At 47.7% G+C, this 10,311-nt stretch overlaps 1 protein-coding gene across 5 annotated transcripts; it reads left to right on the forward strand.

Moving 5' to 3' along the window:
* Positions 1-5,307: 5,307 nt before the first annotated feature.
* Positions 5,308-10,107, forward strand: LOC125520159 (uncharacterized). Of its 5 annotated transcripts, none has more exons than XR_007288501.2 (6): positions 5,308-5,824; positions 5,920-5,990; positions 6,252-6,488; positions 7,809-8,003; positions 9,324-9,862; positions 9,956-10,107. XR_007288501.2 is itself a non-coding variant. In XM_048684997.2 (6 exons), the coding sequence occupies exons 1-6, from the start codon at positions 5,757-5,759 to the stop codon at positions 9,971-9,973; spliced, it is 615 nt and encodes a 204-aa protein (XP_048540954.1). In that variant the 5' UTR covers positions 5,308-5,756; the 3' UTR covers positions 9,974-10,107. The 5 variants fall into 5 exon arrangements, 4 of the variants coding, with proteins under 4 accessions (XP_048540954.1, XP_048540951.1, XP_048540953.1 ...); XM_048684997.2 differs by having other exon boundaries at positions 9,837-9,862; XM_048684994.2 differs by having other exon boundaries at positions 5,308-5,474; positions 5,685-5,824; positions 9,837-10,107.
* The last annotated feature ends 204 nt before the right edge of the window (positions 10,108-10,311 follow it).

Consider the following 10,311-nt stretch of genomic DNA (forward strand, 5'->3'; position numbering starts at 1 on the left):
GACCAGATCGGTTGAAGAGTAGGACTTGTTATTTTCCACTTGAATGTTTGACCAGCTGATCGGTTGCTTCACTAGTAAGAGTAGGACTTGTGGTCTGCTGGTACGTACATGCGCGCGAAACTTCTGCTGGTCCGTGGCATGCATGTATGCCAGCTTCTCCATCTCGCAGGCTCCCACGAGGAACGTACGTACTCCGAAAGAACACTCTCTCCTCGTATTGGACTTTTCACGCACGCACTCGAATCATAAGTTTCTTGCAGCTGGAGCTGGCAAGCTTTCACACATAAAAATTGCTATTCAAGCTGAAGCGGAAGCGATTGAAGGTGGCAAGGTGCAGGGCAATGTGGGAGTATATATTATATAGAGTCGTGCTTGAGCCTGACTCCATTAACTTGGTCCAAGCACTTGACTTAGAAAAAACTGAAACTTCAACTATTACGGAACAGGGGAGTGCTTCCTCCGTAAAGTAATATTAGAGCGTCTAGATCATTAAAGTAATGTTCTCAATGCTTTTATATTAGTTTACATAGGGAGTATAAAAGAAGGCATTGAGGACAAGATTAAAATGCCAACAAGATATACAAAATGGATAAACAACTTGTATGTATCTAGTAAGAAATATGCAACCGAGCAAAAACGTATTGAGTAGGTAATTTTTTAAATGTTTCTAAAAAAGATAATGTATAAATGACAAACAGATGATCAACTCGAGGGTTGGAGGAACTTGGAGAACTCGCAGGGGAGAAAGGACATGGGTGCTTCGGACCTTTTTCTTGTTAAGTCACCGTCGTCAGTTTCAAGGCCCTCCATTCCATTGATATATTTAGAGAATGAATCCACGGTCTTGGTCTTCATGTTAATGACGACCACCCACATCTTCTTGAGCGCCCATTCAAACTCGCTCATAAGGAAGTGCACTTTATGTGGGTTGTCGATGTTCACTTGAGGGAACATGAGGATGTCACGAGGGAGACACTCAGAAGAGTTGAGCGACCAGAGCTCATCCGAGGTGATCTTGTAGTCCTCGTTCCACACCATTTGGCCCGACGTGAGGGTCACGAGGGTGTGGCAGGTGATAGTGAAGCCAGCACCGGGTTTAAGTGGTCCGTAGCCAACGCGTCATTATCGAAAAAGGCTTTCGCCCCGTTTTATAAATAAAGCAAACCACCACAGAGCACACAAATAAGGACAAGTTCACACGCACCCAAGCCTTACAAACAAGAGGAAGGTTCTGCTGAGGGCACAGCTCAACAAGCCCAAAAAAGAAAGAGACAAAAACAAAAAGAAAAGGGCGGGTGGGCCAGGGGCCCAGGGGCCCAACAACCGACTAGTCGGGATCCGGCGGTGGCGGCGGGGGCGGCGGCGACAGGCGGACAACCATCGAGCGAAGGTCGGCGATGAAGGCTGAGATGGCGTCGCGGTCCTGGGGCGGCTAAGCGGCCGCCAAAGCTGCAAGAAACCAGACAGTTTGAAGATAGCGTCAGTAGCTCGTCGAAGAGGAACGCGCTGGATCACAAGCTTATTGCGGATCGTCCATAGGGTCCAAGCGAGGACACCGATCTCAAGCCACCTAATGTGGCGAGAAGACAAGGGGGAGGACTGGAGCTCGTCAAATAAGTCGGGGAAGTTGGTGTGACACCAATTTCCGCCCACCACGTCACGGAAACAACTCCAAACGAATCGCGCGGAGACGCATGAGAAGAAGATATGATTCGAGTCCTCGGGAACGCCGCAAAGAGGGCAGAGGCCGGATCCCGGGCCATTGCGCTTGCGGACCTCAACGCCAGACGGGAGTCGACCACGAATCCACTGCCACATGAAGATCCGGATTTTCAGGGGCAGGCGGATGGACCACACCGTCACAAGGGGAGGAGGGGCGGAGGAGGGAGCGATGGCCTGGTATAGAGACCTAGTGGAGAATTGCCCCGAAGGTTCGAGGCGCCATCTCACCCGGTCAAGGTCACTATCAACCACCGGTTCGTGAAGAGCAACGCAGTCCAGCAACGCACGCCAGGCGGCGGATTCCGGAGGGCCAAAGGGCCTCCGAAAAGCAAGGCGCCCTAGGTCAATAAGGGCCCTCTCAACCGAGATCAGGGGTTCTACCGCGATGGAGAAGAGGTCGGGGAAGCGTGCAGCGAAGGGGGAATCTCCAGCCCATCTGTCAAACCAGAACAGAGTCGCCGATCTGGAGCCCACCGAGATGGATGCCCCGATGCGAAGGACCGGGAGCAGCTGGACGACCGACTGCCAGAACTGAGAGCCACCAGATCTCCGACAAAACGCGAGGGGTTGGCCTCGCAAATATTTGTTCCGAATGATGTTAAGCCAGAGACCCCCCTGGCCCTGCGAAATCCGCCAGAGCCAACGGGAAAGGAGGGTGATATTCATGCGTTTGGAGCACATGATCCCGATGCCTCCTTGATCCCTAGGCTTCCAGATGTCAGGCCAGCTCACCATGTGGTATTTCTGTTTATTATGATCACCGGCCCAGTAGAAGCGGGACTGAATTTTGGCAATTTCATGGTGCAGGGTCTCGTGGAGGCTGTAGAAGCTCATGAGGAACAGGAGGAGGCTGGAGAGGGATGAGTTAATGAGAATGGTCCGAGCCGCCTTTGACAGCCATCTACCCTGCCAGGGTTCGATGCACGTTTGGAGTTTGGTTACGGTCGGGCACAGGTCCGCGACGGTAAGCCGAGAGTCGCTAATGGGTGTTCCCAGGTATGTTGTGGGAAAGGCGCCGAGGCGGCAGTTGAGCCGGTTGGCAATGGCAAGCGACTCGGCCGGAGAGTAGCCCATCACCATCACATCACTCTTGTAGAAGTTTATCTTAAGGCCAGACATTTGTTGGAAGCAGAGGAGGAGGAACTTAAGGTTGGCGACATCCGACTCCGAGCCTTTGACCATGATAATGGTGTCGTCGGCATACTGGAGGAGGGAGATCCTGGAGCTGCCAGCCAGGTGGGGAGTGATTCCCTGAATGTGGCCAGCAGTCTTAGCCTTATCTAGAATGGCGGCAAGCGCGTCCACCACCATATTGAACAAGAAGGGGGAGAAGGGATCACCTTGCCTTACCCCACAGGAGGTGGGGAAGTAGGGCCCGATCTCCCCATTGATGTTCACGGCAGTACAACCGCAAGAGACCATCTGCATTACCCTGGAAATCCACCGGTCGTCGAAGCCCTTACGGAGCAATACTTCCCGAAGGAAGGGCCAACAGACCGTGTCGTAGGCCTTATGGAAATCAATCTTCAAGAAGACCGCCTTAAGGTGTTTAGCGCGCACCTCATGGAGGACTTCATGAAGGACTAGCACCCCATCCAGAATGTATCACCCTTGAATGAAGGCGGACTAGTTGGGGTGGGTAATCTGGTCAGCGAGGAGGGTCACCCTATTGGCGTACCCTTTAGCCAGAATCCGAAAAATCACGTTGATGACCGTGATTGGACGAAACTGACGAATGTCCGAGGCTCCCAGGACCTTTGGGATGAGAGAGATGATCCCATAGTTGAGGCGCCCGAGGTCGATAGACCCAACATAGAACTCTTCGAAGATGGCCATGATCTCCGGTTTGATCACATTCCAGAAAGACTGGAAGAATTTCACCGGTAGGCCGTCTGGACCCGGGGCCGAGGTAGGGTTCATGCCGCGGATGGTATCCCAAACCTCGTCCTCGGAAAAGGGGGCCGTAAGGACCGCGTTCTCCTCAGCGGAAACAAGCTGGCGGCTGGTCCAGCAGTCGAGGGCCAAAGATAAGCCTCCCCGAGGGGAGGCAGAGAAAAGGGTCCTATAGAATCCATCGACGTGAGCCCTGATGTCACGGGGGGACTGAAGCAGAGACTCCCCGTCCCAAAGAAGGGGAATGGTATTGCGTCTACGCCGACCATTCGCAATGGCCTGGAAGTAGGCCATGTTCGCATCACCTTTCAGGACCCATTTCTGGGATTCGCAAAGGCGCCAGTAGGCCTCCTCGTCGGTGTAAATGACCGTGAGCTGGTCCTCCAAGTCGTACCTAGAAAGCCAATCCTCAGGCGAGAGACCAACCGCATCAGCGCGCAAGTTGAGGGCCTGGATGGCGGACAGCAAGGTCTTCTTGTGCTCGCGCAGGTCACGTCCCAGGTTGGCACCCCATCATTGCGGGCGAGATTAACGAATTTGAGTGCACGGCCTGCATCGACAACTGAAGCACCACGATACACCCAGCTGGATTCCCTGCCGCGAGTAGAAGGGAACTTGTTCAGGGGAAACCGAAGGAAGGAGACGGCGGGACCGGCGTCTGCAAACACATCACAAAGGAGGATGCCTCGGTAGTAGTCGATCCATCATAGGAAATGTTTGAAGGGAATAACGGTGTCGGTCTGCCAATAACAGAGCCGCGAGACATCATCGGGATCTTCAACGCCGAGAATTATTGGTATTCGCATGGAGTTCCATTTGTCGCCAAGTCCGAGGCCAGCTGATGTACTACTTGAGTACAACACGCAGACGTCGGCATAGACCTTATTATGGCGGGTAGGGTAAACGCCGAGCTCTGCCACCGCAAACTCTTCGCCTTCGCCTCGGCGCAAGAGGCCCATGGATCCGACGGTCAGCATCCGCCGCTCCTCCTTCTCGCCAGGAGGTCGACGAGGCAGGCGGCAATCAGTGTGGGAATAATCTGGGTATGGCTCGGTGCAAGCTGGGAGCGCTATGAGCGAGGAAGGGTTGTTGGCGTTGTAGACGAAGAAGTCCTGCAGCACCACCCCGCCTAGTGCCGGCGTGCAGGCACCGACGCGAAACATGAAGAGATGGCGGTGGGCCGTCTGGATGGCTAAGGGCCTCTGTTTCGTGGGATCCGGGAAGCCGGGGAACTGCGCGTACATGCGGGAGATGAGCGGCGGCTTGGCAAGGCAGAAGGCGAGGCGGAAGGGGGCGTTCCATGAGGTGGTGCCGGTCACCCTGATGGGCGCCTTGCCGTCGTCTGGGAAAGACTCGTCGTCGTCCCTGCGAAAGATGAAGTACTCCATCATCACCCAGCTCGGGAAGGGGGCGGCGGCTATGGCCATGGCGTTCTTGAAAGAGATTGGGAAATTGGAGCGGTCTTTGTGAGGACAAATCAGAGCAGTCGCGAGGTGGTTTGCCTTAATCTATCTACTAACCCTATAAAAAGAAGAGAGGGGTAGATCCAAATAATCTGGAACGTTCATTAACAGCATCTAAAGGCCAGTAATCCTTCGATGTTTAACACAGCAAGCCACACAATTACGAACGCCGATTACGATCACTAATTAAAAGAAAACCACCCATCCCATAACCAGACGCCTCCTCCTACCCAAACTGCCCCGCCCCGCGCCAGTTATCCATCCACGCCTCCTCCTCAATGCTCCTCCTCCTGCCCCGTGCCCCGCCTCTGCCGGCCCTCCGCCATCGACGCCTCCTCCTCCCGCCCCCACGCCCTGCCACCGCTGGGGAGCGGGTGCCGCTGCTGCACCCCGCTGGTCGTCCTCTCCCTCCCCGCCACCGCCGAAGAGCGGGCGCCACGCCACCGCTGGGGAGCGGGTGCCGCTGCTGCGCCCCGCTGGCCCTCCTCTCTCCTCCCCGCCATCGCCAGAGAGCGGGCGCCGCCGCTGCACCCCACCACCCTGGGGACAGGGTGATGGAGCTCCCAATACTAACCAACTAAAGATTTTAACTGCTTCCCTTTGTAGATTTTGAAAGAAGGAGATACGTCAAACCATGGGGAAGAGCAAGGCGTCCGCTAAGCCACCCCTATGACATAGATGAACAAGCTCGACGCTGTCTTTTCCTGCCCATTCTGCAATCATGGGAGCAGCATTGAATGCCGGATGTTAGTACTATCTTCGTGTGTTTCCATGTTAATTGGTTGATAATGGATGGCTATCAATCCATTCATCATTGTGAATGGCCTTTTTTTCTCTTCAGTGATATGCACAACCTGATTGGTGAGGCTACTTGTCAAATCTGCCAGGAAAGCTTCAGCATCACTGCAAATGGTACAGATACATAGAACTGTAGATTGTACATAGTCATGCCACTCCTTTATTTTCCTGTTTTTAGTCCGTGAAGCTCTCTTTGTTGAGGGTGAAGAGATACATTGGCAATTCATCCTCGTGGTTTATCAGAAAGAAAAGCGTCTGTAAGAACAGTACTGAATAATATCTGCACCATGCATCTCAAGAAAATAAAGAATCTTAGTCAAAACAGGAAACTATTGCTTGTCCGATTTGCAGTCCAAGTTATACATAGAATTGTAGATTGTACCTTCGTCAGACCGCCGTCCTCACCCCATCATCGTGCACCCCCGCCTGTCTGCTCACGCATTCACATTGAGGAAGATGATGAGAACCTCGGCCACGCCACCATCCTCTCCCCGTCATCATCCCTTTGCAGCTTTTCCTGTCCCGACCGCCGGAGCTTCTCGCCGCAGGGCACAAGCACCTTGCAATCGCGGTGTGCTTCTCCCCTAGTGCTGTCATATAGACATCTTGCAAGTAAGTGACCGTCAATCCAACTGTTGTCTTTCTCTGCACTAGATTTTAGTTGCTTTCTTACTTTGTCTTGAAGAAACATCATTTTTAAGTGTAATTTATTATAGCTCACAATCATAGATTACTGTAATGCATAATTACTTTGCATGTGTCAGCCATTCTGAATAGGGAACATTCTTACGGGACATCATGTTCACTTGGCATACTTACTGGATTGAGGAAGAAATTTTGAAATGTTTCTCAAACCAGAGTGTTTTATTAGTTGCGGGCTTTGGGTAGTTCAGCATGTTCGTCTGAGCTTAATTCAGAAGCTTGCTTTGTAATTATATTAAAAATCATTTTGTAAAATGATCTATAAAAGTTGAACTTCTCACCAAAATTATATCCCTGAAGTTAAATCAAGTGAAAAATTAGTGTCCTGCAGTGCAGTTACTTGCAGCTTGGACCGATCTGATGAAAAAATTGTTCTGTTGAAAATCTGGCAGATAGTTTTTCTGCTGGCAATATAATTCACTTGATTGGATGTGCTTGTTTTGGATGAAATGATAGAATCGGTGTTGTACTGTTGTTCTTGATTTTCTCACTTATTTAGTAGTGTTGGACGGGCATTCTATTCATCTTTTAAGACCACTTTGGAGATGGTACGTGATTGAAAAGGTCGGACTTTCCTGTTAGCAAGAGTATCTTATATGACCATGAAAATCTGATATGCTATTGTTCCTATAGATTCAATAACTCAGATTGAGTAACATGATAGATTTCATCATGCCTCACTATGAAATCTTGTTTGGTTGCAGTGCAAAGGTCAATTGAGAATTTGAGATCCTTTGTGTACAACTGTAGATGCTTGCTTGTCGACTGCCTAGAGACTTTGTTTCTGAAAAAATTTGTGCTGGATCGCAGGATGTCGCTGATATATGGTCGTTTTTGTTTAGAAAAAAAGTCGTGTTGTGTTACTGATTACGATAGTAGTAGATGTCAATCTCACAAGAGGATCTGTTCACATGGTTTCTGAAACTACATAGCATTTTATTAGTTATGGGCTGGGGCAGTCTTTGTGCTTTCCTCCCAAGAAAATATAAACGCTTAATGTCTCGATGCATTTGAAAAAGAGAATGGCAAAACAAAACATATAGTTTACTTAAGGGTTACATGAGTGCCTCTGAATTTTAAAAAATGGCAGCAATAGTTTCCTGTTTTGACTAAGATTCTTTATTTTCTTGAGATGCATGATGCAGATATTATTCAGTACTGTTCTTACTGACGTTTTTCTTTCTGATAAACCACGAGGATGAATTGACAACGTATCTCTTCACCCTCCAGAAAGAGAGCTTCACGGAGCTTCACACATTCGCACTGAGGAAGATGATGAGAACCTCGGCCACGCCGCCATCCTCTCCCCGTCGTCATCCCGTTGCAGCTTTTCCTGTCCCGACTGCCAGAGAGCCTCGCCGCTGGGTACAAGCACCTTGCAGCTGTGTGCTTCTCCCCTGGTGCTATCATATAGACATCTTGCAAGTAAGTGACCGTCAATCCAACTGTTGTCTTTCTCTTCACTAGATTTTAGTTGCTTTCTTACTTTGTCTCGAAGAAACATCATTTTTAAGTGTAATTTATTATAGCTCACAATCACAGATTACTGTAATGCATAATTACTTTGCATGTGTCAGCCATTCTGAATAGGGAACATTCTTACGGGACATCATGTTCACTTGGCATACTTACTGGATTGAGGAAGAAATTTTGAAATGTTTCTCAAACCAGAGTGTTTTATTAGTTGCGGGCTTTGGGTAGTTCAGCATGTTCGACTGAGCTTAATTCAGAAGCTTGATTTGTAATTATATAAAAAATAACTTTGTAAAATGATTTGTACAAATTGAATTTCTCACCAAAATTATACCCCTGAAGTTAAATCAAGTGAAAAAATAGTGTGTTGCGGTGCAGTTTATTGCAGCTTGGACTGATCTGATTAAAAATTTGTTCTGTTGAAAATCTGGCAGATAGTTTTTCTGCTGGCAATATAATTCACTTGATTGGATTTGCTTGTTTTGGATGAAATGATAGAATCGGTGTTGTACCGTTGTTCTTGATTCTCTCACTTATTTAGTAGTGTTGGACGGGCATTCTATTTATCTTTTAAGACCACTTTGGAGATGGTACGTGATTGAAAAGGTCGGACTTTCCTGTTAGCAAGAGTATCTTATATGACCATGAAAATCTGTAATGCTATTGTTCCTATAGATTCAATAACTCAGATTGAGTAACAAGATAGATTTCATCATGCCTCACTATGAAATCTTGTTTGGTTGCAGTGCAAAGGTCAATTGAGAATTTGAGATCCTTTGTGTACAACTGTAGATGCTTGCTTGTCGACTGCCTAGAGATTTTGTTTCTGAATTTTTTTGTGCTGGATCGCAGGATGTCGCTGATATATGGTTGTTTTTGTTCAGAAAAAAAGTCATGTTGTGTTACTGATTAGGATAGTAGTAGATGTCAATCTCATAAGAGGATCTGTTCACATGGTTTCTGAAACTATATAGCATTTTATTAGTTATTGGTTGGGGCAGTCTTTCTGTTTTCCTCCCAAGAAAACATAAAAGCTTAATGTCTCGATGCATTTGAAAAAGAGAATGGCAAAACAAAACATATAGTTTACTTAAGGGTTACATGAGTGCCTCTGAATTTTAAAAAATGGCAGCAATAGTTTCATGTTTTGACTAAGATTCTTTATTTTCTTGAGATGCATGATGCAAGTATTATTCAGTACCGTTCTTACTGACGTCTTTCTTTCTGATAAACCACGAGGATGAATTGACAACATATCTCTTCACCCTCCAGAAAGAGAGCTTCACGGAGGCCCTCCCGATGTGGGAGATCATAAGAGCCTAGAAATGCGAATGAGCCTGGAAGGATTATTTCGTTGGTGTTGAGAGCGAAATATTTTGTGTTGGAAAGTTAGCTGTGGACCCTGTGTCGGAGCTTTGGGATCATTATCCTGCCGGTGCAATGGTCATGCGTCAAGCATACACGTTTTACTTTTAATACACGACATTTTTAGGTGCATAACATAGATTTTATCCTGTAAAGTAGTGTGAGCTATTTCATATGCTCGAGTGTGAATTAATTGCATGGGATGCCACTTCTGCTGGTTGGGACGCTGATGGCGTGTGTGCTTGTTGCCGCTGCTCGCATGTGGATGAGTAGTATAGTGCAAAACTGGATTAGCTTGGGACATATGTGCTTCAATACATTTTTTCTTTTGGGCTTTAATATTCTACTAAATTTCTGATGGATAAAACATTTATTCCTTGTTTTCTTACCGTCTAATGTGTTTGGCACTTTTTGTTTCAGATTTTCCCCTCTTCTTTATGCAGCAGGTACAAGGTCTCAACATGTTGAAGGCTACTTCCAGACTTCCAGTTCTTCCATTTTCATTTTCATCTTACTGTTTTTAATGCATTTTTCTACAGTATAAGGACTTGAGGTGATTTGTGGATTGTAGGGCATGGATCTTCACAGTGATGTTAGCTCTATACTGAATGTATCAAAACATTGTTATGGTTACTTCTTATTGTTTGGTTACACAGTCATGGTAGCACAAGTTGTATGTAAGCTTGAGATACATGGTGATGCATCTTTGTGAGGTGCATAGCATCAGCAAAGATATGATTAGGCTTAAGATACAAGGAGAAATAACGGTTATATATGAAAGTTAAATACGCGAAGTTTGTCGCTTCCGTGAAGGATGGAGTTATGATTAATGCCTAACTTTCACATTTTGTTGTATATGGATCCATAGTTAAAGACCAAGTTGTTGTTTACGTGT

Source organism: Triticum urartu, chromosome 7A (assembly GCF_056163025.1).
Source record: "Triticum urartu cultivar PI428250 chromosome 7A, HENAU_Tu73, whole genome shotgun sequence".
NCBI classification, from domain to species: Eukaryota; Viridiplantae; Streptophyta; class Magnoliopsida; order Poales; family Poaceae; genus Triticum; species Triticum urartu.